This window comes from Rattus norvegicus, chromosome 9 (genome assembly GCF_036323735.1).
Source record: "Rattus norvegicus strain BN/NHsdMcwi chromosome 9, GRCr8, whole genome shotgun sequence".
In the NCBI taxonomy this organism is placed as follows: Eukaryota; Metazoa; Chordata; class Mammalia; order Rodentia; family Muridae; genus Rattus; species Rattus norvegicus.
In genome coordinates, this window is record NC_086027.1 from 64,246,717 (window position 1) to 64,273,601 (window position 26,885).

The 26,885-nt window shown below is 39.4% G+C and overlaps 1 protein-coding gene across 8 annotated transcripts in view; it reads right to left on the reverse strand.

The window, feature by feature from the left end:
* The window catches only part of Boll (boule homolog, RNA binding protein), a 128,984-nt gene that overhangs the window by 21,306 nt on the left and 80,793 nt on the right, over positions 1-26,885 (reverse strand). For 2 of the 8 annotated variants that reach the window (XR_001839681.3, XR_005488953.2), the window contains one exon: positions 13,888-14,023. The exons of 4 other annotated variants lie outside the window; for them this stretch is intronic. Coding sequence is in view for 2 of the 4 variants with exons in the window: in XM_063267600.1 (XP_063123670.1) it covers positions 15,479-15,556 (78 nt within the window). In the remaining 2 variants the exon portion in view is untranslated. Of the gene's footprint in view, positions 1-12,251; positions 14,024-15,463; positions 15,557-26,885 lie in introns of those variants that run through there. 2 more of the 8 variants (XM_039084085.2, XM_063267600.1) reach the window with 2 other exon arrangements.

Here is a 26,885-nt window from a genome sequence, read left to right on the forward strand (position 1 = left end):
TTTAGTGGGATTGCTTCAAGTTTCTCTCCATTTAGTTTAATGTTAGCAACTGGTTTGCTGTATATGGCTTTTACTATGTTTAGGTATGGGCCTTGAATTCCTATTCTTTCCAGGACTTTTATCATGAAGGGGTGTTGAATTTTGTCAAATGCTTTCTCAGCATCTAATGAAATGATCATGTGGTTCTGTTCTTTCAGTTTGTTTATATAATGGATCACGTTGATGGTTTTCCGTATATTAAACCATCCCTGCATGCCTGGGATGAAGCCCACTTGATCATGGTGGATGATTGTTTTGATGTGCTCTTGAATTCGGTTTGCCAGAATTTTATTGAGTATTTTTGCGTCGATATTCATAAGGGAAATTGGTCTGAAGTTCTCTTTCTTTGTTGTGTCTTTGTGTGGTTTAGGTATAAGAGTAATTGTGGCTTCGTAGAAGGAATTCGGTAGGGCTCCATCTGTTTCAATTTTGTGGAATAGTTTGGATAATATTGGTATGAGGTCTTCTATGAAGGTTTGATAGAATTCTGCACTAAACCCGTCTGGACCTGGGCTCTTTTTGGTTGGGAGACCTTTAATGACTGCTTCTATTTCCTTAGGAGTTATGGGGTTGTTTAACTGGTTTATCTGTTCCTGATTTAACTTCGATACCTGGTATCTGTCTAGGAAATTGTCCATTTCCTGCAGATTTTCAAGTTTTGTTGAATATAGGTTTTTATAGTAAGATCTGATGATTTTTTGAATTTCCTCTGAATCTGTAGTTATGTCTCCGTTTTCGTTTCTGATTTTGTTAATTTGGACGCACTCTCTGTGTCCTCTCGTTAGTCTGGCTAAGGGTTTATCTATCTTGTTGATTTTCTCAAAGAACCAACTTTTGGTTCTGTTGATTCTTTCTATGGTCCTTTTTGTTTCTACTTGGTTGATTTCAGCTCTGAGTTTGATTATTTCCTGCCTTCTACTCCTCCTGGGTGTATTTGCTTCTTTTTGTTCTAGAGCTTTTAGGTGTGCTGTCAAGCTGCTGACATATGCTCTTTCCTGTTTCTTTCTGCAGGCACTCAGCGCTATGAGTTTTCCTCTTAGCACAGCTTTCATTGTGTCCCATAAGTTTGAGTATGTTGTATCTTCATTTTCATTAAATTCTAAAAAGTTTTTAATTTCTTTCTTTATTTCTTCCTTGACCAGGTTATCATTGAGTAGAGCATTGTTCAATTTCCACGTATATGTGGGCTTTCTTCCCTTATTGTTATTGAAGACCAGTTTTAGGCCGTGGTCGTCCGATAGCACGCATGGGATTATTTCTATCTTTCTGTACCTGTTGAGGCCCGTTTTTTGACCAATTATATGGTCAATTTTGGAGAAAGTACCATGAGGAGCTGAGAAGAAGGTATATCCTTTTGCTTTACGATAGAATGTTCTATAAATATCCGTTAAGTCCATTTGGCTCATGACTTCTCTTAGTCTGTCTACATCACTGTTTAATTTCTGTTTCCATGATCTGTCCATTGATGAGAGTGGGGTGTTGAAATCTCCCACTATTATTGTGTGAGGTGCAATGTGTGTTTTGAGCTGTAGTAAGGTTTCTTTTACGTATGTAGGTGCCCTTGTATTTGGGGCATAGATATTTAGGATTGAGAGTTCATCTTGGTTGATTTTTCCTTTGATGAATATGAAGTGTCCTTCCTTATCTTTTTTGATGACTTTTAGTTGGAAATTGATTTTATTTGATATTAGAATGGCTACTCCAGCTTGCTTCTTCTGACCATTTGCTTGGAAAGTTGTTTTCCAGCCTTTCACTCTGAGGTAGTGTCTGTCTTTGTCTCTGAGGTGTGTTTCCTGTAGGCAGCAGAATGCAGGGTCCTCGTTGCGTATCCAGTTTGTTAATCTATGTCTTTTTATTGGGGAGTTGAGGCCATTGATATTGAGAGATATTAAGGAATAGTGATTATTGCTTCCCGTTATATTCATATTTGGATGTGAGGTTATGTTTGTGTGCTTTCATTCTCTTTGTTTTGTTGCCAAGACGATTAGTTTCTTGCTTCTTCTAGGGTATAGCTTGCCTCCTTATGTTGGGCTTTACCATTTATTATCCTTTGTAGTGCTGGATTTGTAGAAAGATATTGTGTAAATTTGGTTTTGTCATGGAATATCTTGGTTTCTCCATCAATGTTAATTGAGAGTTTTGCAGGATACAGTAACCTGGGCTGGCATTTGTGTTCTCTTAGGGTCTGTATGACATCAGTCCAGGATCTTCTGGCCTTCATAGTTTCTGGCGAGAAGTCTGGTGTGATTCTGATAGGTCTCCCTTTATATGTTACTTGACCTTTTTCCCTTACTGCTTTTAATATTCTTTCTTTATTTTGTGCGTTTGGTGTTTTGACAATTATGTGACGGGAGGTGTTTCTTTTCTGGTCCAATCTATTTGGAGTTCTGTAGGCTTCTTGTATGTCTATGGGTATCTCTTTTTTTAGGTTAGGGAAGTTTTCTTCTATGATTTTGTTGAAGATATTTACTGGTCCTTTGAGCTGGGAGTCTTCACTCTCTTCTATACCTATTATCCTTAGGTTTGATCTTCTCATTGAGTCCTGGATTTCCTGTATGTTTTGGACCAGTAGCTTTTTCCGCTTTACATTATCTTTGACAGTTGAGTCAATGATTTCTATGGAATCTTCTGCTCCTGAGATTCTCTCTTCCATCTCTTGTATTCTGTTGGTGAAGCTTGTATCTACAGCTCCTTGTCTCTTCTTTTGGTTTTCTATATCCAGGGTTGTTTCCATGTGTTCTTTCTTGATTGCTTCTATTTCCATTTTTAATTCCTTCAACTGTTTGATTGTGTTTTCCTGGAATTCTTTCAGGGATTTTTGCGATTCCTCTCTGTAGGCTTTTACTTGTTTATTAATGTTTTCCTGTGCTTCCCTAAGTGTGTTCATGTCTTTCTTGAAGTCCTCCAGCATCATGATCAAATATGATTTTGAAACTAGATCTTGCTTTTCTGGTGTGTTTGGATATTCCATGTTTGTTTTGGTGGGAGAATTGGGCTCCGATGATGGCATGTAGTCTTGGTTTCTGTTGCTTGGGTTCCTGCGCTTGCCTCTCGCCATCAGATTATCTCTAGTGTTACTTTGTTCTGCTATTTCTGACAGTGGCTAGACTGTCCTATAAGCCTGTGTGTCAGGAGTGCTGTAGACCTGTTTTCCTCTCTTTCAGTCAGTTATGGGGACAGAGTGTTCTGCTTTCGGGCGTGTAGTTTTTCCTCTCTACAGGTCTTCAGCTGTTCCTGTGGGCCTGTGTCTTGAGTTCACCAGGCAGCTTTCTTGCAGCAGAAAATTTGGTCTTACCTGTGGTCCCGAGGCTCAGGTTTGCTCGTGGGGTGCTGCCCAGGGGCTCTCTGCAGCGGCAGCAACCAGGAAGACCTGTGCCGCCCCTTCCGGGAGCTTCAGTGCACCAGGGTTCCAGATGGTCTTTGGTTTTTTCCTCTGGCGTCCGAGATGTGTGTGCAGGGAGCAGTCTCTTCTGGTTTCCCAGGCTTGTCTGCCTCTCTGAAGGTTTAGCTCTCCCTCCCACGGGATTTGGGTGCAGAGAACTGTTTATCCGGTCTGTTTCCTTCAGGGTCCGGCGGTGTCTCTGGCAGGGGTCCTGCCGCTCCTGGGCCCTCCCCCACGGGAGCCCAGAGGCCTTATACAGTTTCCTCTTGGGCCAGGGATGTGGGCAGGGGTGAGCAGTGTTGGTGGTCTCTTCCGCTCTGCAGCCTCAGGAGTGCCCACCTGACCAGGCGGTTGGGTCTCTCTCTCACCGGGTCTGGGAGCAGAGGATTTAACAGATATTTATAGAACATTCCATCCCAAAACAAAAGGATATACTTTCTTCTCACCACCTCATGGTGCTTTCTCCAAAAGTGGCCATATAATCGGTCATAAAACAGGGCTCAACATATACAGAAAGATAGAAATAATCCCACACGTCCTATCAGTCCACCACAGACTAAAGCTGATGTTCAATAACAATAAGGAAAGAACACCCACATATACATGGAAGTTGAATAACACTCTACTCAATGATAACCTGGTCAATGAAGAAATAAAGAAAGAAATTAAAGACTTTTTAGAATTTAATGAAAATGAAGGTACAACATACCCAAACTGGTGGGACACAATGAAAGCTGTGCTAAGAGGAAAACTCATAGCTCTGAGTGCTGCAGAAAGAAACAGGAGAGAGCATATCAGCAGCTTGACAGCACACCTAAAAGCTCTAGAACAAAAAGAAGCAAATACACCAAGGAGGAGTAGAAGGCAGGAAATACTCAAACTCAGAGCTGAAATCAACCAAGTAGAAACAAAAAGGACTGTACAAAGAATCAACAGAACCAAAAGCTGGTTCTTTGAGAAAATCAACAAGATAGATAAACCCTTAGCCAGACTAACCGGAGGACACAGAGAGTGTGTCCAAATTAACAAAATCAGAAATGAAAAGGGAGACATAACAACAGAATCAGAGGAAATTCAAAAAATCATCAGATCCTACTACAAAAGCCTATATTCAACAAAACTTGAAAATCTGCAGGAAATGGACAATTTCCTAGGCAGATTCCAGGTACCGAAGTTATATCAGGAACAGATAAACCAGTTAAACAACCCCATAACTCCTAAGGAAATAGAAGCAGTCATTAAAGGTCTCCCAACGAGGGGTTGGGGATTTAGCTCAGTGGTAGAGCGCTTGCCTAGCAAGCGCAAGGCCCTGGGTTCAGTCCCCAGCTCCGAAAAGAAGAAGAAGAAGAAGAAAAAAAAGTCTCCCAACGAAAAAGAGCCCTGGTCCAGATGGGTTCAGTGCAGAATTCTATCAGACCTTCATAGAAGACCTCATACCAATACCATCCAAACTATTCCACAAAATTGAAACAGATGGAGCACTACCAAATTCCTTCTATGAAGCCATAATTACTCTTATACCTAAACCATACAATGACCCAACAAAGAAAGAGAACTTCAGACCAATTTCCCTTATGAATATTAACGCAAAGATACTCAATAAAATTCTTGCAAATTGAATCCAAGAGCACATCAAAACAATTATCCACCATGATCAATTAGGCTTCATTCCAGGGATGCAGGGATGGTATAATATTACGGAAAACCATCCATGTAATCCAGTATATAAACAAACTTAAAGATAAAAATCACATGATCATTTCATTAAATGCTAAGAAAGCATTTGACAAAATTCAACAGCCCTTCGTGATAAAAGTCCTGGAAAGAATAGGAATTCAAGGTCCATACCTAAACATAGTAAAAGCCATAAATGGCAAACCAGTAACTAATATTAAATTAAATGGAGAGAAACTTGAAGCAATCCCACTAAAATCAGGGACTAGACAAGGCTGCCCACTCTCTCCCTACTTATTCAATATAGTTCTTGAAGTTCTAGCCAGAGCAATCAGACAACAAAAGGAGATCAAAGGGATACAGATTGGAAAGGAAGTAGTCAAAATATCACTATTTGCAGATGATATGATTGTATATTTAAGTGATCCCAAAAGTTCCACCAGAGAACTACTAAAGCTGATAAACCCTTCAGCAAAGTGGCTGGGTATAAAATTAACTCAAATAAATCAGTAGCCTTCCTCTACACAAAAGAGAAACGAGCCGAGAAAGAAATTAGGGAAACGACACCCTTCATAATAGCCCCAAATAATATGAAATACCTCTGTATGTCTTTAACCAAGCAAGTGAAAGATCTGTATGATAAGAACTTCAAGCCGCTGAAGAAAGCAATTGAAGAAGACCTCAGAAGATGGAAAGATCTCCCATGTTCATGGATTGGCAGGATTAATATAGTAAAAATGGCCATTTTACCAACAGCGATCTACAGATTCAATGCAATTCCCATCAAAATTCCAATCCAATTCTTCATAGAGTTAGAAAGAACAATTTGCAAATTCATCTGGAAAAACAAAAATCCAGGAGAGCTAAATATCCTCAACAATAAAAGCACTTCAGGGGGAATCACTATCCCTGAACTCAAGCAGTATTACAGAGCAATAGTGATAAAAATTGTATGGTATTGGTACAGAGACAGGCAGATAGACCAGTGGAATAGAATTGAAGACCCAGAAATGAACCAACACACCTATGGTCACCTGATTTTTGACAAGAAGCCAAAACTATCCAATGGAAAAAAGATAGCATTTTAACAAATGGTGCTGGTTCAACTGGAGGTCAGCATGTAGAATAATGCAGATTCATCCATTCTTATCATCCTGTACAAAGCCTAAGTTCAAGTGGATCAAGGACCTCCACATCAAACCAGATACATTCAAACTAATAGAAGAAAATGTGGGGGAAGCATCTCGAACACATGGGCACTGGAGAAAATTTCCTGAACAAAACACCAATGGTTATGCTCTAAGATCAAGAATTGACAAATGGTATCTCATAAAACTACTAAGCTTCTGTAAGGCAAAGGACACTGTTGTTAGGACAAAATGGCAACAAACAGATTGGGAAAAGATCTTTACCAATCCTACAACTGATAGAGGGTTCATATCCAAAATATACAAAGAACTCAAGAAGTTAGATGGCAGGGAGACAAATAACCCTATTAAAAATGGGCTTCAGAGCTAAACAAAGAATTCACAGCTGAGGAATGCCGAATGGCTGAGAAACACCTAAAGAAATGTTCAACATCTTTAGTCATAAGGGAAATGCAAATCAAAACAACCCTGAGATTTCACCTCACACCAGTGCGATTGGCTAAGATCAAAAACTCAGGTGACAGCAGATGCTGGCGAGGATGTGGAGAAAGAGGAACACTCCTCCATTGTTGGTGGGATTGCAAACTGGTACAACCATTCTGGAAATCAGTCTGGAGGTTCCTCAGAAAATTGGACATTGTACTACCTGAGGACCCAGCTATACCTCTCTTGGGCATATACCCAAAAGATGCCCCAACATATAACAAAGACACATGCTCCACTATGTTCATAGCAGCCTTATTTATAATAGCCAGAATCTGGAAAGAACCCAGATGCCCTTCAACAGAGGAATGGATACAGAAAACGTGGTACATGTACACAATGGAATATTACTCAGCTATCAAAAACAATGACTTTATGAAATTCATAGGCAAATGGTTGGAACTGGAAAATATCATCCTGAGTGAGGTAACCCAATCACAGAGAAACACACATGGTATGCACTCATTGATAAGTGGCTATTAGCCCAAATGCTTGAATTACCCTAGATGCCTAGAACAAATGAAACTCAAGACGGAGGATCAAAATGTGAATGCTTCACTCCTTCTCTAAAAGGGGAACAAGAATACCCTTGGCAGGGAAGAGAGAGGCAAAGTTTAGAACAGAGGCTGAAGGAACACCCATTCAGAGCCTGCCCCACATGTGGCCCATACATATACAGCCACCAAACTAGATAAGATGGATGAAGCAAAGAAGTGCAGGCTCACAGGAACCGGATGTAGATCTCTCCTGAGACACAAAGCCAGAATACGGCAAATACATAGGCGAATGCCAGCAGCAAACCACGGAACTGAGAACGGGACCCCTGTTGAAGGAATCAGAGAAAGGACTGAAAGAGCTTGAAGGGGCTTGAGACCCCATATGAGCAACAATGCCAACCAACCAGAGCTTCCAGGGACTAAGCCACTACCCAAAGACTATACATGGACTGACCCTGGGTTCTGACCTCATAGGTAGCAATGAATAGCCTAGTAAGAGCACATGTGGAAGGGGAAGCCCTTGGTCCTGCCAAGACTGAACCCCCAGTGAACGTGATTGTTGGGGGGAGTGTGGTAATGGTGGCAGGATGGGGAGGGGAACACCCATATAGAAGGGGAGGGGTAGGTCTTAGGCGGATGTTGGCCTGGAAACCGGGAAAGGGAATAACAATTGAAATGTAAATAAGAAATACCCAATTTAATAAAGATGGAGGAAGAAAAAAAAAAAGACTAGAGCCCTCAGAATGGCTGCTGGTTGCTGTTTGTCAAGTGATCACGCCAAAGGGACATGAAAAAAGAAGTTAGAAAACGTGATGGTGAAGATGCCTCTAGTCAGCAGGAAGTAGTCTACTGGTACTGACATCCTTTCATCAAGCCTTCTTTCTCTCCTACTTAGTGTAAGGGGTTGGAAGGATGGACTAAGGGTTGTAAAATAGAAACCCATAAAGCAGCCAAAAGCCTAGCTACAGCTCCCTTTTTCTGAAGAGAAAGCAAGTAGGAGTATTGTATGTGAGGAAGAGTGGAGGTGGGGGGAGGGTCTGGGGGGGAGGAGAGGAGGGAGAGGAAATTGTGGTTAGAATGTAAAGTATATAAGCAAGTGAATAAAAAAGGAAAAAAATAGAATTCCTTAAAAAAAATGTCTTTGACCATTTGTCTTTATAGGAAATACTGGAATTTTTTTTTGGTGCTATGACAAAAATACCTGACAAAAGTAACTTAAGGGGGCTGGGGATTTAGCTCAGTGGTAGAGCGCTTACCTAGGAAGCGCAAGGCCCTGGGTTCGGTCCCCAGCTCCGAAAAAAAGAACCAAAAAAAAAAAGTAACTTAAGACAGGAAGAGTTTATTTTTGTTCACAGTTCCAAGGTACAGTCAGTCTAGCATGGTGGGGAAGTCATGGTGAGAGGACTTTGAAGTAGGTGGTCACCTTGTGCTCACAACTGGGGAGACGAGACATGAATACTCCTTCATTCTTTCCCTTTTCCTTCCTTCTAGGCCACAGCCTATTGAATGCTGCTGTGCACATCTAGTGAGTCTTCTCACTTCACTGACTTCTCATTTAGAAAATCTCTCACAGACATACTACTTGAGAGGCTTGTTTCCAGTGATTCTAGATCTATCAAGTTGACAATATTAATATTCACAGGTCTACCCCTTGTCAACTTGACATCCACTGCTTGTCCCCATAGGCTTAAGGCCACCCCGTAATGCAAAATGCATCCAGTTAAAGTCTCCATAGTCTTTAACAGTCTTAACACTATTTAGAAGAAGTGCAAAGTATTTTTAGGGACTCAAGGGTATCCCTTCATTCTGAGATCTGTACAATAGAGGATAATCTATGACTGAAACTTTCCTAAACCAGTATAATTTCTATTTGTATTTTAAATATGTATACCCACAGATAATTGTAGCTCTCATCCCTCATCAAAAAAAGCTGCATTTTGCAGTGGCTGAAGTGAAGACCATCATAGCAATCTACGACTGTTCAAACCACAGAGACTAAGTGACTGTGAGGTGTCCGACTCTATCTGGTACATCAACAACGTAGCTCCTACCTCTAAGGCTCAGAGAGCAATGGAGAGAGGGGGCAGAACGATATTAAAAGCCAGAGTCTACTGCTATGTATTGTAATGCTAAATACTGGCCTGGTTGTCCCAGGGATAAGAGAATCACCATGTACACAAGTGATGCTGTATAACCTTGTCAGCCAATTTATCTCTGATTAAAAAGACGCTTACAGGGGTTGGGGATTTAGCTCAGTGGTAGAGTGCTTGTCTAGGAAGCACAAGGCCCTGGGTTCAGTCCCCAGCTCCGAAAAAAAGAACCAAAAAAAAAAAAAAAAAAAAAGACGCTTACAGGGGCTGGAGAGATGGCTCAGCGGTTAAGAGCACTGACTGCTCTTCCAGAGGTCCTGAGTTCAAATCCCAGCAACCACATGGTGGCTCACAACCATCTGAAATAGGATCTGATGCCCTCTTCTGGTATGTCTGAAGATAGCTACAACGTATATAATAAATAAATAAACCTTTAAAAAAAAAAAAGACTGGGGATTTAGCTCAGTGATAGAGCGCTTACCTAGGAAGCGCAAGGCCCTGGTCCCCAGCTCCGAAAAAAAAAAAAAAAGAACCAAAAAAAAAAAAAAAAAAAAAAGACCGTTACAGCCAGTAGCTGAGCAGAAGAGAGATAGGTAGGTTTGGGGTCTGAGAAGACCATGAAGAAGGGGATAGAGAGCATGGGAAGAGGAGAAGATGCCATGGGTAAGATGAGTAATGAAAACACAGCCACGAGGGCTGGCCAATTGAATTTCAGAGCTGCCCAGATGTAACATGACAAGTTATAATTCGGGGTTATTGGCGGGGGAATAGCTTAAAGGATATTAAGGATATCTGCCGAGCTGTAGTGTTAATTAAGGCTTATTATAAAGGCTGTATGTCTTTTATCTGGGAACTGAATGATCAAAGGTGGGGTAGAAATCCCAATGTGAGATTGAATACTATAACACTACTCTAAGATTGTGTTTTCAAGGTGTGACAGGGAAGCTATATGCATGGCGTCTCAACAGTGACAACGCTTGTTGAGATCCCAACATGGATGGGGAAAAATCTCAGTTAACCAAGGCAAACCCTCACAGACATGCCCATGGATTCGTGTCTTCAGTGACTCTGGATACTGTCAAGCTGACAATTAAGACTGAGCATCACAAATACTAAATGACAATTACTTCTATAGGTATACATTTTGATAGAAATGCAAACTGTGATTATGACACTAGCTTTCTTAAGAAAATCATTGTCATATATTGTTAAATAATGAAATTGTGCCTTCTGCTTATGAAGAAGTACATTATTATAAGACCAATTAATAGAGGGGAAGTTTGCAAAACACATGTTTAAAAATAAGTATGTAAGTATGTGACCACTCATTAGTGATTGATGTCTTACATAAATTGTCTAATCACACAGTCTATTACTATGTTTTTAGTTAACAATAGTCAAGTTTGACATTATATCAATTTACTCTTTGTTAATCAGAATGTCTAAAAAATAATACAACTGGAAACCACAATGTCTTATTGTTACTTAGAAATTTATGTCTATTTGCAGAACCTAGACAAACAACCATGAGACTAGTAGAAAACAAAATTATGTCAGACAGAAACAAAAAATGTAAAACTTGGCAATATAAATAAGTAATCTTGAGTAGCATTTGACTGTTGAGAGAAATAAGCAGAATGTATAAGGTAGAAAATTTGTACAATACATACAAGCAGAGTCAAAAAACATGTTGCAGGGACAACAAGGAGCAGCCACTGTAGATGGTAATCAGAAAATGGGGTTTAGAATGGAAAGACGAAAGCCAACAGCATACTGTTAGGATGTATTATGCACATTGATGATCATATAGAAGTGAAAGAGACAGAATCAACATAATTATTATTTTTAATTTGGTTTTATTTTTGAGATAGGGTCTCACGTAGCTCTGGCTGGACTGAAACTCTCAATGAAGGGCAGGCTGGCCTTGAACTCAGAGATTCACCTTTCTCTACCTTCTGAGTGTTGGGATTAGAGGAATATACTACCATGCCTGCAATATAAGCATCATTGATATCCATCCTTCAGGCAAACATTTTCATTTTGCCTCTGATATGTGGGGTATGTTGTATACATGTCAGTGTGCAGTAATATGCACATGTATGCATCTGAGTGTGGTGGCCAAACTCAGGTGGCAAGTACCTTGTTTTTTGAGATAGGATTTCTAACATGACTTGGTAATTGCTGGTTAGGCTGTAACCTGGCCAGTGACCCCCAGGGAGCTGTTCTTCCTCTCCAGCACTGAGATTATAGGTGTGAGTTACAATGCCTCGCCTTTTCACATTGCTCTGGGAACTGAACTCAGAACCTCCTGATTTCTTGGCAAACACTCTCCTAACTGAGGCTCTTTCCAGCCTTCCTTTTCCTTATGTCTAGGGAGATTTCAGAATAAATTTTAGCCAAAGTAGAGGTCTAGAATTATCAATTTAACACTTAAATATGCTAAGTTGAATCTGCTGCTTCCTGATTGTTTTTTCTAGGCCCTTGATTCTGAATTTTAATATTATCCAAGTATGAGTTTTGGGAAATATGCAAAGAATTTTTGTGTGTGATTTCATTCCAGTCTGAAGAAAATGCTCTATCAGGATAGAAATTAAAGTTTTAAATTCTGAATATTCCTTTCTATCTTAAATGTATGAGATTTTGGCTAAACAAGTTGCAAAGTCATACTGACTGTATGCACTAATTTTATAGTTTCAATTTCATCTTAGCACGGTTAATTTCAGATGTCTACTTTAGGTTGGTTTTTCAAAATGGGCACTAAATTAGTTAAAAACTTTAAAAATTGATTGAAGGTATACTAAACATAGAAATAAATTAATAGGCTTCACTTATAATATGCAAGGAGGTTTCTGTCCTCTCATTCTGTTTTTAGAGGCAGTATATTTGGCTTACCAAGCTAAGCCAAGAAGAAAGACAAATGATTCCACCCATAACTCAATTGTCAGTAAATTCAAAGTTTTTATTAATTTCTCAAAATAAAGCTAACTTCAAGACTGTATACATGTATGAACTGCATGTGTGTATATATGATGTATATGAGCACATACATAATATATATTTATATGTATGTATGCATGTAATATATATAACTGTAAAGAAACATTGTAGGTATGAATTATGATCAGAATTCCTTGTTCAATATAATACATCATTAATTTTTATTAACAGTCCAGGATTTGTTTAGCATCATGTTTAACACTTTAAAAACCAAACAGTAACCTTTTTTGTTCTCAAGGATAGTGCTATTAAAAAAGATTTCTAACATCACTGGTTAATAATTTGTCTAAATTACAGAACAAAATCTTTTGACATTTCATTATGGGACTTACTAGTCTATTACATTTTAAAACCGAGAATAATTAGTGCATGAGATATTCGTATGCCAGTTTATAGACATGGAGTCCTATCATTCTCAGGAAACCATTTGACTGACAAACATACTTATTATGGTTTCATGGGAAAAAGTCTGGGATCTGATCCTGTTTTTACTGCTGCAGCTGAGCATGGAATGACAGGTGAGGAGAGGGAGAATTATAGGGTAATGTCGATATTTAGACCTTTCTCTTTCTGTTCTAAAGTTAACAAGCCAGTGAAAGAACTTCTAATAAATATAAAAAAGGTATTCTTTTGTCCTACTACGGCAATTTTCCTGATTAGAAATATATGACTTGTCCTCCATCTTTTGAACAATTAATCTCTTCTACCATTTTCCAAGTTTATAGTGTGAATTGGCCTTGGAACTATATTCTACATTTTCCTTTGGTATAAGAAATAATTTTGTATTTGATGAAAATAATTGTCTTACTAAATTAATCATATATAATTGTATAGATTGGTAAAAGTGAGAAAAGGAAGAGAGCATTCTAAGATAACAAATATACTGGAAAAGTATATGATAATGTCAGAAGTGAGCCCCTCTTTTATAAAAATTCTATGAGGTGGATTAACATTATATAAACTGGTATCAAATGGATGAGGTATGAGGTTACGCTTTTATCTGCAATATTAGAAAAAATTCATATAGTTTAATTAAGTAGTTGAAAAAGCAAGAATACTGATCATGCTGGTTGTATTTCTAATATTTGGAAGATGTTATCAAAAAGTATTAAATACTATTTAAATTCAGAAAGCCATGCAGAAACAACACTAAATGAGTAGCAGTAACAAAAAAATTCAACAAAGCATAGTAAGTGATCATACAGCAAAGCAAATTGACAAAATGAAACCATTAAGACTAGTACATTCTATAAGTTATGAAGAATTAAAATTCTATTAGACATGTCTCTTATTCAAAATGTTTAAATATCAAAGATAGAAAACAAAATGTCTAAAACTCTGAGATTAAAAGAAGTAACACCAAGTAGAGAAAATGAAAGACACCTCACTAATACTGGTATAGTTATTATTTATGGAATGGATAAAACATCTAGGAAGTATTACTGCAATTAAACCAACACATATAAAGCCAAATGCCACATCTACCTAATTAAAATTTGTAAAACAGCAGTAAAAGCAAATGTCAAATTCAGACAGCTTATCATGGAATAAATAAGTATGGTGAGGTATTAACTAACCCTAAGTTTCACAACGGGCAGCTTCTAGCCGGTTCCTTGAAGCTGGATCTTGGTCACACAAGGATCAATGGACAAGAAATCAGTTGAGCTGGACTAGAGCTGCCCAATTGTCTTAATAATGAATGCTCCACACTGTCTGTTAAGTAAAGAGAAAATACAGATCAGGAAGACTGAAGTGAAAAAAGATTAAGAATAGATGAGTGCAGAACATAATCAATAGTTACTAAAGACTAGCAGAATGTGGTACTCATGAAATCAGTTTGCTACGTATGGAGTGAGAAGTTAGCAATCAGCAGACATTCAGAACCCAGCTCTTGCTTGCCCCTTGCTTTCTAAGAACTCACAATCAACATTGCACACTCTCTTGTCTAGTGTCATGGTCAGCATGACTACAAGTGAGCTACAATATTAATTTCTATTAGGTGGATTTAAAAATGCGGTTTTTTAAAGTGTAGGTGTGTCTGGCAGAAGGCTAGCTAGAAGGTTAACAACGACAACAAAAAGTATCGTTTGAGTTGGCACTGATAGGATAGGCATATGGATGTTTATCAGCAAGAGGCAGAGGACTTCCATATACCCATGTTGTACCGGGATTATTGCTGCTGTGCTGTTAACATTAATTGGGTGCCTGCTTGGACACCCAGGCCAGGAAAAGTCTTTAAATGACTTCTGTCTTAGCAGGTTATTGACTGCAATTTTGGGAGCCATCCCAAATGAGATGAATTCAACTTAGACCAGAATTAAGACAACAATAACATTAGTCTTTCTGAGCTAACAACTAACACAATGACTAGTTAGGCCGCTAGAAACAACCTAGTTGCTACTACCTTTTTTAGCACCATGGACCTTGGCTAATTCCTTGTTTTGGAAACCAAGGCTGAATATTTCCCAGAGGTTGCAATCTCTACAGCAGCATTGTCCCACAAAATTTTCTTTGTTAACAGACATGCTCCACATCTACACAGTAAGACACAGTAGCCATTAGTTATGCTTGAGTATTTAGCACTTGAAAAGTGGCTAGATACAACCGAGGGGATATATTTTTAATTTTATTTAATTAAAGCTTATCTGTTTATCTGAAACCAAACTTTATCGATGGATATTACCAGCTCATTCAATATTGCTCAATGGTACTTAGTGACATCCGTGTTAGGTGATAAGTACTTGTTAGATGAATGGTATCTATTGTGATAAAATACTTCTATTCACACCTAGTTAACTACTTAGAGCTTATTGGCTGTACCACCTATATGCTATAAATCTCTAAGGGGTTTGATGCATATTAGATTGCTTGGTTAAAGACTCCAGAGAACATCAATCAGTGCTATGTAGATTAGTTACACCCTTAAGACATATAATTTTTTTGTTAGCATACATTGGAAAGATAAAAAATAGTTAGCAGTAAAGATTTTGGTAAGAATGTTGGTAAAAGTTAATGAAAGCAACAAAGGGAATATATTATTTTAATTAATTAATTAACCAATTACTTTTAGATTGAGTTTTACTATAGAGTCCAAATAAGCTTCAATTTGCAATGCTCTAATGCCTGTGTCCCTAGTAATTGGGATTACAAGCATGCAAACATACCTAGCTAAAAAAGGGCTTGAGTATAGCTTGGTGATACGGAAAATACCGAATTTGTTGGAGGCTCTAGGTTCAATTTTAAGCACTGTAAAAACCCACAATGAAACAAAAATTTAAATAACTAAATTTGATTTTATACAGAACTAAGAGCATGGAAACTAAAGGTAAGAAATATTGAAGAAATAGATAATAACTCTAATACACAAAAATTGAGCTTGGAAAATGATTTTGGGGCAGTGGAGAAAAAATTATTATTCTTAGTAAGTTACAAAAGTGTAAAAATGGACCCAATATATAAAGTAGATTATATGGCATTATGGGGGGGGGTCAGAAAACCACTGGGCTTATTTTGATTTTTGAGAATTTGATGGACTAGTTAACTTGTAAATAATGATTCTGAAAAATAAAGTATTAGAAATTTTGTATGCATGATTTTCAGTTTGAGGAAGTTGTGGCCACCATCTAGGTAGTAATGTTTTAGGATTAAGCAGGAAGAGAATGAAAGCATCAACATCATATTCAACCATAATTAAGATATAAATGAGGGACTTCCAGGGGATGATGGTGGACCCGAAGCTGTCTTTCTTTAATAGAGCTAGTGAGAAAACTCAGGATAGCACATAATAGACCATTCCATAGGGAAAGAGAATATCAGAGACCACAAAGGGACAGACAGATGTCTTGAAATACAGAAACTCTTAGGGAACAAAAGGAAAAATAGCACATGTACTTGTGGAAGGGGCACAGAAGCATCATCTAAAAGCTAAACCTGGTGTCTTGGTGAATGAAGATTAGCAGTTTTATCCGTAAGATGAGCTACAGTTCTTGAAAATCTCAAATCTGTAGGGGATTCTGGTGGACAGTAATTCCTCTAAAACAAGTCAATAGTGGTGGAGAGGTGTTGTTTCTTTATGTCCCAGAAGAGGCACTATCTTGAGAAGAAACCATTTCTTCTTTTAAAGTTTCCTTGGAGGCCAGAGAAGGAACAATTTATCAGAAAGCCTAGAGTCAATCTGCCGCAGTTCTTCAGTGAGAAATGGGTGCTGGCTGGCCTCCTGGCTTGCCAGTGGCCATGAAGGCCTTCTTGTCTATGGCCCTGACAGCCTTGTCATCTTTAAAGATAACCACAACAAAAACTACTATCTTCTAGCCAGCAGGTGGCTAGAACTTAAGGCAAGCCCTGAAATTTTTTACTTCTGGTCTGAGGATTCCAAACCCCAGATTTGTAGATGCCCAAGCAATCTTCTCTCTCCACGGGACGTTTAACACTGACAAGGATCAGAGACCACTGAAAGGTCCTCCAGTAACATACCTTGGTACTTTACCTGCCTCTTCCACCCCAAACATGCAGGAGACATACCATGCCTACGCTTTAGCCATGCCATCACATACTAGCTAGAATGACTGAGAACCTGCCCAGCCACAGCCTGAGAAGTTATAGGTGGTCAGAAGTGTGCTTCGGCAGGTGAGTGACTTGTAAGACTGTTCAGTAATGGTCCCTCAAACACTTTACGTACAGAACCATCCTGAGCAGGATGAAAGAGAAGAACTCCCAACTTCAACTGACTAACTCTTTCACTGGAAGAAACCAATATTAGAGAACTTCCAGAAAACAGCTGTTCCTGTATACTGTTTTTCCTAATATTATCTTATTGCTTTTTAAATTTTCTTTTGTCCCTTGTACTATATCTTCTATTATCACTTTTAAAATATTGTATATTGAAGCCCTTTATTTGGCCTAAATGTCCTTTTTACTTCTGTTTCACTTCTAGTTCTCTCTCTCTTTCTTTTTTATTGTTTTTTAATTTACATTGCAAATGTTATCCCCTTTCCTGGTTTCCCATCCATAAACCCCCTAACCCATCCCTCTCCCCCTTCTTCTATCCCTCTCCCCCTTCTATGAGGGAGTAACCCCTTCCCAACCACCCCCCTTCCTGCCTCCCCTCCCTGACATTCCCCTACACCGAGGGGTCCAGCCTTGGCAGGACCAAGGGCTTCTCCTTCCCTTGGTGTCCAACAAGGCCATCCTCTGCTACATACGCAGCTGGAGCCCTGGGTATGTCCGTGTGTACTCTTTGGGTAGTGGTTTAGTTCCTGGGAGCTCTGGTTGGTTTTGTTGTTCTTACGGGGTTGCAAGCCCCTTCAGCTCCTTCAATCCTTTCTCTAACTCCTCCAATGAGGACCCCGTTCTCAGTTCAATGGTTGGCTACAAGTGTCTGCTTCTGTACTTCTCATGCTCTAGCAGTGTCTCTTGGGAGACAGCTATATCAGGCTCCTGTCAGCATGTACTTCTTGGCATCAGCAATATTGTCTGGGTTTGGTGGCTGTATGTATATGGGCTGGATCCCCAGGTGGGGCAGGCTCTGAATGGCCATTCCTTTAGTCTCTGCTCTAAACTTTGTCTCCACATCCCCTCCTATGAATATTTTTGCTCCCCCTTTTAAGAAGGACTAAAGCATGCACACTTTGGTCATCTTTATTCTTGAGCTTAATGTAGTCTGTGGATTGTATCTTGAGTAGTCTAAGCTCTTGGGCTAATACCTACTTATCACTGAGTGCATACCATGTGTTTTTTTTTTTTGTGATTAGGTTACCTCTAGTTCTCTCTTTTTACTTCTAGTTTTAAAATAAAGCAGAACACTTTCACGAATCCTTAAATATACTGTGAAGCATACTTACTCATTATGCCCACTGTACCCAACACATAATTTGGCTTTAATGTGGGCAAACTGTCATTTGATCTCTCTAATACTGACTTTTTTCATTGTGTATATTCATTGTACATGGTACTTACTGTGTTGCATGAAGACATTTCCACACTAGAGTATGTAATACACATTGAGTAAGCCCACATTTTTACCACTGATTGGCTCCTATTCCAGACATTTTCACATTTTATATACACAGATGAACTACCTACCAGTTTCTGCCTGCGCCCAGCGCTGAAAGCCAGTAGCCAGGAGCGCTGATACACCTAAGAGCAGAGGTAAGACCAACTTTTCTGCTCTGAGTGACCAGCCTGGAGCCCTCAGGACACACAAACTTGGGAGCAGTCTGGACAGGACCCTTCCAGTTTCTATTTGCACCTGGAGCTGACCAAGTCCTACAGCTCTCTGTACCCAGATCTGGCTGAAGGAAAACAGGTCTACAGGAGTGTTGACACACAGGCTTACAGGAGGGTCAAGCCTCTGTCAGAGACAGCAAGACAAGCTAACACCAGAGACAACCTGATGGCGAGAGGCAAGCACAGGAACCTAAGCGATAGAAACCAAGACTACCTGGCATCATTAGAGCCCAGTTCTCTGACCAAAGCAAATACTGGATATCCAAACACACTAGAAAAACAAGATTTAGATTTAAGATCACATCTCATGATGATGATAGAGGACTTTAAGAAGGACATAAATAACTCCCTTAAAGAAATACAGGGCATTACAGGTAAACAAGGAGAAGCCCTTAAAGAGGAAACACAAAAATCTCGTAAAGAATTACAGGAAAACACAACCAAACAGGTGAAGGAATTGAACAAAACATTTAAAAATGGAAATAGAAACAATAAAGAAATCACAAAGGGAGACGACCTGGAGATAGAAAACCTAGGAAAGGGGCTGGGGATTTAGCTCAGTGGTAGAGCGCTTACCTAGGAAGCGCAAGGCCCTGGGTTTGGTCCCCAGCTCCAAAAAAAAAAAAAAAAAAAAAAAAAAAAAGAAAACCTAGGAAAGAGATCAGGAGTCATAGATGCAAGCATCACCAACAGAATACAAGAGAGAGAAGAGAGAATCTCAGGGGTAGAAAATATCATAGAAAACATTGACACAACCATCAAAGAAAATGTAAAATGCAAAACATTTTACAACCAAACATCCAGGAAAACATCCAGGAAATATAGGGCACAAAGAAAAGATCAAACCTAAGGATAATAGATGTAGAAGAGAGAAAAGATTTCCAACTTAAAGGGCCAGTAAATATCTTCAAGAAAATTACAGAAGAAAAGTTCCCTAACCTAAAGAAAGAGATGCCCATGAACATACAAGAATCCTACAGAACTTCAAATAGGTTGGATCAGAAAAGAAATTCTTCCCGTCACATAGTAGTCAAAATGCCAAATGCACAAATAAATAATATTAAAAAAGGAAAAAAAGGTCAAGTAACATAAAAGAAAATACATAAGAATCACACCAGACTTCTCACCAGAGACTATGAAAGCCAGAAGATCCTGGACAGATGTCATACAGACCCTACGAGAACACAACTTCCAGCTCAGGTTAATGTATCCAGCAAAACTCTCATATTAACATAGATGGAGAAACCAAATTTACACAATATCTTTCCACAAACATCCTATATTCTTTCTGTCTTCCCATTCTGTGATGCTCCTGAGTATTGGCACATAGATATAGATGTCCCAGTTAGGGCTGAGCATTCTGATCACTTACGAGTCTCCTCATTAAGTTCCGCTTGCTCAGGGCACAAAGAAGCTTTTGGACCAAAGCTGACAATACCACCCTTGACTCACTGTAAACCATTTTCACTGTTCTTTTTCACCCAGGCTCAGGGAAGAGGCTTCTAGTATTCTATGTTACTTGCCCTGTTGGCTTTAACCATTTTAAAGTAACTTCGTTATTTGGAGACACTGGGTTTCCTAGTGTGTTAGTTTACCTTCCCCTTTCTTACTGGTAATGGGGTTGAACTTCAAGTTAGGACTGCTTACTAAAAAGACTCTCAAAATCAGAAGATATGTATCTATTATTATTAGCTGCAAAATACAACATGATTACAAAAGGTTGAAACGCTTTAATTACCAGATCCAAAGATATTGAACTGGGAAAAATGACAGAATTCAAATGTTTACCTGTAAAACTAGTAAATGACTTCAAAGAGGATATAAGCAAGCAGGTGACTGAAGTAAAGAAATCAGCTCAGGATCTACAGAAGAAAGTCAGTAACTTAGATAAGGAAGGAAACTGAGACTTGGAAAAACTCAAACATAAATATTAGAAATGAAAAACACAAATGAAAACATCACCAACAGATTGCACCAAACACAAGAAATACTACTAGCTGGACTTGTCTGAGGAAATACAAAATTCAGACATAAATAAAGTTAAAGAGGAGCATGACCACAACTTTCAATAGCTTTAGCACATAACCAAGAGATCAAAGCTAAGAATCCATGGGATAGAAGGATCTATGACAGAACTAAGGCACAGAAATTTAGTAATGGTATTATGAGACAATCCCCTAAGTTTATGGAAATAAATGGACATCCAAGAACCCCTAAGGGACATAACTGCTACCACTACTACCACTTCTCCATGCCACACTAGGGTCAAGATACTAAAATATTAAAATTCATGAGAAAAATGCCAACATACAAAAGTAAATGCCTCAGAATAATGTAGAATTCAACAAAAAACTCTAAAAGTGTGGAATGATAGATTTCAGGCCTGAAAGTAAGTAACTACCAACCAAGATTGGTGCATCCACTTACCCTTTAAAGCCAACGGAAACTATACATACCAAGAGAGTACAAGTTAGTGACCACTAAAGACAATTAAAAACTCCTAAGCACACAGAAAAAAAACCCTCAATTATGGAGAACAAAGAATACATTTCATGAGAGAAATAGAACAAAGGAGAAAAATCATACCTAAGTTAGTGCTCCCCTACTACTAATAGAGGAGAAAGAACAATTATTGAACCAAATAGAAAAACAAACACCAAATTATAGAAATCTGGAAACCTTCCTAAATGGTAATGTTAAGTGTAAACAGTGTTAACTCTCCGATACAGAGACACAGACTAGGGGGAGAAGATGCTTCAGTGGGTAAAGTGCTTGCTGAAGGAGCATGAAGGATAAGTTTAGATCTCCAGAACTACGTAAAAATGCCAGGCATGGTAGCATATACCTATAATCTCGGTGCTGGGAAAGCAGAAACATTTACTCCTCCTTTGTGTAACAGTATCCAATGCTTATGTGTTCCATAAAATGTCTAATTTTGTTTCCTGGACCCCCAGTCTGGGACCCCCCACCCGGAAGAGAGCGGTTTTCAATGAAGTTGTTCGTTTCACTTTCTTTTTGAGGTTTCATCTTGTCTTTCCTTGAGGTTTAACACTTTGTCCCATTGAACAAGCTTGACAATCCTCTAGATTACTGTAGTACAAGATAGAAGTCGGAGCTGTGATTATCTTAGGCAAGCACTGTACCAACTGATGTACATCTACAGCCACCCTGTTTTAAAAGTTATTTTATGTGTATGAATATTTTTCCTGCTTGTAAATCTGTGTATCCTGTGCATGCTGGGCACTGTGTTGGCCACAAGAGGTATCAGAACACCTAGGACAAGTTACAGATAGTTTTAAGTTTTCCTGTGGGTGCTGGGAATTAACTCCTGTCCTTTGGAAGAGAAGCCAGTGTTCTTAACTGCTATGTAATCTCTCCAGTCACTACCCTTTGTTTTTTTATCTCAACTAAAAAGTAAATTTAAAATACTTCAAAAGTATAAATAAAAACTGGAAGACTGCTCTAGGAAAACAACTAGAGAACTGTGTTAGTAGCTCATGAAAGTACTAAAAATATTTTTGAAAGTAATATGGAAATATACAACTGAACCCAAAGAAAAAGAGCCATAAACTAGGATTGATAAAATTAGAAGACAGGATTGAAATGGAAACTTAAGGGTTCTCTGGAAAGTCAGTTGTGTTGGATGGTGTTTTGTTGGGGCAAACATGTGAAGGAACGTTTCACCAAAGTGGACACAGGTGAAAAGCCAAGGCAGACTTGTGAAGAAACTTTTCACTGAAGCAGAAACAGATGAAAGGATGTTCTGTTAATGCAAGCATGTGAAAGGACACGTGATGAAGGATTCTTTGCTAATGACGCACGTATTGGTCTGCCTTACACTGAATAGTTAAGCTCCATTTGTTGGGGCCCTATAGAGAGAAAAATGCACCAAAACTTCTGGTGGTGTGCTGCAGTTTCTTCCACTTTCACAGACTCAGGTCAATTGGCAGAGTGATGTCAGTTGAGACAGACACACACGTCTGAGGCAAGACCGTGGAGGACACTGATGTTTGGAGGGAGTATGAAGAGGACATGATGGACAGTGACGGGCTGGACTAGGTTTGCTGTGAAACACTTGTAGGCTTGCATCCTCATCTTCGCTGAGTTTTGCTCCACTGACAGACACAGCTGAGAACTGGTGGCCCTGGTCTCTCCTGCAGATTCATGTTTGCTATCCTGACTTTACTGGACTGGACAGCTGGTACAGTGTTTGTGAATGGATTGAGCTGCCACTGCTGACCTGTGAACTAAACTCACTTCCTGACAATGCAGATGGGAGTTGTTCCAAAGAACATTTCTAAACAGGTCCACTTCCCCCATTATCCTTTCTTTCCCACTACCTCTGGTGGATAGTGGGCTAAAAGGAGGTTAAAGCATTGAGGAACCATTATTAAAAGTAGGCTTTGTATTTTTTTTTTCGGAGCTGGGGACGGAACCCAGGGCCTTGCTCTTGCTAGGCAAGCGCTCTACCACTGAGCTAAATCCCCAACCCCAGAAGTAGACTTTGAAAAAACTAAAATTATACAGGACACTTGACAGAACTGAAGGAAAAGAACATAGGAAAAGAATTAGTAGAAGACCCTTATGGTTTGGCTAAGAAGTCACCATGTCTTGGCTAGACATCTTAAATGATCTAGGGTTACCTAGGAGACAAGTTGCTGAGAATTCATCTCTGGGCTCTAGATTAGGCTAACAGAGGTGTGTGCTGGCTGTTTTTTTTTTGTCACCTTGACACAAACTTAGACCATCTGGGAAGAGGGAATCTTAATGGAGAAAATGCTTTCATCAGACTGGACTGTATACAAGTCTGTGGGGCTTTAATGATTGATGTGTGAGGGTCCAGCCACTGTGGGTGGTGCTTCTCTTGGGCAGGTGGTCCTGAGTTGTAGAAGAAAGCAGGCTGAGATAGCCATGGAAGCAAGCCAGTAAGCAGTGCTCCTCCATGGTCCTGCTTCAGTTCCTACTTCTATATCTTGCCCTGAGTTCCTGCTCTGGCTTCTCTCAGTGATGGATTATAGAGTATAAGCTGAAATAAACCCTTCCATCTTCAAGTAGGTTTTGGTCAGTGTTTCGTTATGGCAACAGAAACCTAACTAAAAACATGTGCAAAGACTGACTGAGTGTGGGTATGACCACTCAATGGATTGGGGTTCTGGACTGAATGAAAAGGATAAAATAAGTTGAATATTAGCATTCCTCTCTTTGAGCTTCCTGACTGTATGCAATGTGATCATCTGTTTCAAGCTCCTATCACCATTACTTCTTTGCCAAGATTGACTGTACTCTCAAACTGTAAGAAATCCTTCCTTAGGATTTTGGTCTCTAAGGCGATAGCAACTCCAAGGAAGACCAACAGAGTAAACTAATATGGACCCTTGGGTCTCTGAGAGACTGAGCTACCAACCAAAGAACATACATGGGCTGGACTTAGGCCTCCACACACATATGTAGCAGATGTGCAGCTTAGTCTTCATGTGAGTCCAGAACAACTAGAGCATGGGCTGTCCCAAAAGCTGTTGCCTGTATGTGGGACGTGTTCTTCTAGCTGGGATGTTTGTGTGGCCTCAGTGGGAGAGGATGGGCCTAGCCTTACAGAAAGACTTGATGTTTCAAGATGGGGGGATATTCAAGGAGACCCCAACTAATCAGAGGAGAAGGGGAGGGGAGTGGGGGAAGCACTGCAGGAGGAGTAACTGGGAGGTGGTGACAGTGAGTGGGATATAAAGTGAATGAGTAAAACAAATAATAAAAATGTAAAAAACAAATTCTTCCGTAAGTAGCATTTGTCAGCTACTTGTTGTAGCACAACAGACCATTATGGTGGAGGTCTGGAAGACCATAATGCCATTAGAAATGTGGACCATGGATGTTTAGCTAATAAAGTTTCAGAGGGGAAGAAGGACTCAACCAGGAACTTCATTTGAAGCCACTCATTTTACCTTCTGGGAGAGAATCTGGCTGCCTTCTGCCTGTGTCTTGGAAACTTAAGTAAGACTGAATTCAGAAGTAATGGACTAATTAATATCTTTGGTGGAGGAAATTCCAAGGCAGGGCATCATTCATTTTGTGGCTTGGCTACTTTTAATGCTCTTACTTATATCTATAGTAAGAGAATAAAAAGATTCAAAAGTGAACTTTAACAAGAAAAGTTGTGTGAACAAATTGAAAACTGTGGACTTGTAGAATGCAGATGGCAAAGCATCTGTAATTGTTAAAATAGAAACATTCTTCAGTGGGACAACAAGAAGGGAGAACTGAAGACACTCCATCAAATGCTCCAACTTGTGAAAATGCAAGTTTATGAGATAGGAGAAAGTTCTGAACTGAGACTGCCACTGAGGTCAGACCTCTGCTAAACACACACACACACACACACACACACACACACACACACACACACACACACACACACACGGAAACTGATTTCGCAGAGTTAGCCACCAAGGCATATAGAAATTGATATAACTGTGATCCAAGGGAGTTGGGTTCCAACCTGATGTGGCAGCAGGACTTGACCTTATTTTTGAGGCATTGGTTTTGAAGACATGAATGATACCAGATTCAGGGGAATGGGTAGTACAGGGTCTTGATCCACAGATTTTGAGTGCCACTGAGGTCAGGCACTGTGTGTCAGGGTCACAGTTCTTACCAAGAGACTCTGAGGGGATACCTTGTGGAGCTAGCTGTGAAGGTAAAGTCCAAGTTGTGATGTAGACTCTAGTGTGTTGGAGACCATGGGATGTCTACTAAAGAGAGTTGTAGACAATAATTGAGCCAGTCTAAGTGCATATTTATGTGTTCTGCAGTCAGCTGAACTGGAGGGCACAGCTATTAACTTAGTATTTTGGTATCCATACGATTTCACTATGAGCTCTAGGTGATGAACATAGAACTAAAGGACTTGGGGTTTTCTAAGCATTTGTTTTTGGTTTTGCTTTGGTCTGATCTTTCCCTTGCTATGTTTCCATTGTTGCCTTTATATATTATATATTAGAACCATGTAACTTAGTATTTGATTGCACAGGGTATTAAAGAGATTTCTTGAATCTCAGAAGAGACAACTTAAATTTTCAGTTTTTAAAAACTGTTAAAGACCAAGTTGGAGTAGATACATTTTGTATTATGAGATGGCCATTAGTCTATGTGGATGAGTAGAAGATTATGGCTTATAAGTATGTGCTTGGCTATTGTCTTTGATGTGATAAAACACCAATGCCCAAAGCAACTTGGGGTAGAAAGGGTTTATTTCATCTTATAACTCGCAGGTCACACTGCATCAAGGCAAGAACTTGGAGGCAGAAACTGATGGCAGAGGCACAGAGGAACATTTTTTTTTTACTAGGTTGTTCCTTATGGCTGGCTTAGCTTGCTTTTTTAAAAAGTATAACCAGAGACCACTTTCTTATCTAACACAAGGTACCTCACAAGACGACTTTCTTTTTCTTTTTCTTTTTTCTTAAACATTTATTTATTTATTATGTATACATCATACAGCTTTCTGCCTGCATGTATGCCTACAGGCCAGAAGAGGGCACCAGACCTGATTATAGATGGTTGTGAGCTACCATGTGGTTGCTGGGTATTGAACTCAGGACCTCTGGAAGAGCAGACAGTGCTCTTAGCTTCTGAGCCATCTCTCCAGCCCACAAGACGACTTTCTAATGTACCTCAAAGGACCACCTACAATGGGCTAGACCCTCCACATCAATCACTAATTAAGAATTATGTCCCACAAGCTGGGACATTTTCTCCATTGTGGGTTCTTCTCAGACAACACTAGTTTGTGTCAAGTTGACAAAAACACCCAACCAGGACAGCTATCAAGTTGACAAGTGATAGATTTGTTATGCTTATATTGTCAATTTCACAGGTTTTAGTATCACCAAGAAGACAAGCCTCTAAAATGGGGTTGGCTGCTAGGATATGTCTGCGATAATCTAGATTAGATTAACAGAAGATAGAAAGACCCACCTTCAGTTTGGGTGGCGCCACTCTAGAGGTGGAAGTGGTAGACTGAATAAAACAGAGAAAGCAAGCTGAGCACTAGCATGCATCTCTCTCCATCCTGACTGTGAATGCAGCATGACACAAGGCTTCTGTCACCATGAAATCTCTGACTTGATGAACTGTGACTTCAAATTGTGAGCCAAAATAAATCCCTTCTTTCTTAATGTTTTGCATTTTGTTGCAGCAATGAGACAAGTAACCAAAACAGATGCATACTGAAGTTTCTACCTTATTTGAAGCTTCTCTTTCCAAGTATTACATGTAGTTTATAGTGGACCCAAAACCATTAATATGGAAAAAGTCCAGAAATAAACAATTTATCTGTTTTGAACTGCTTATGTTG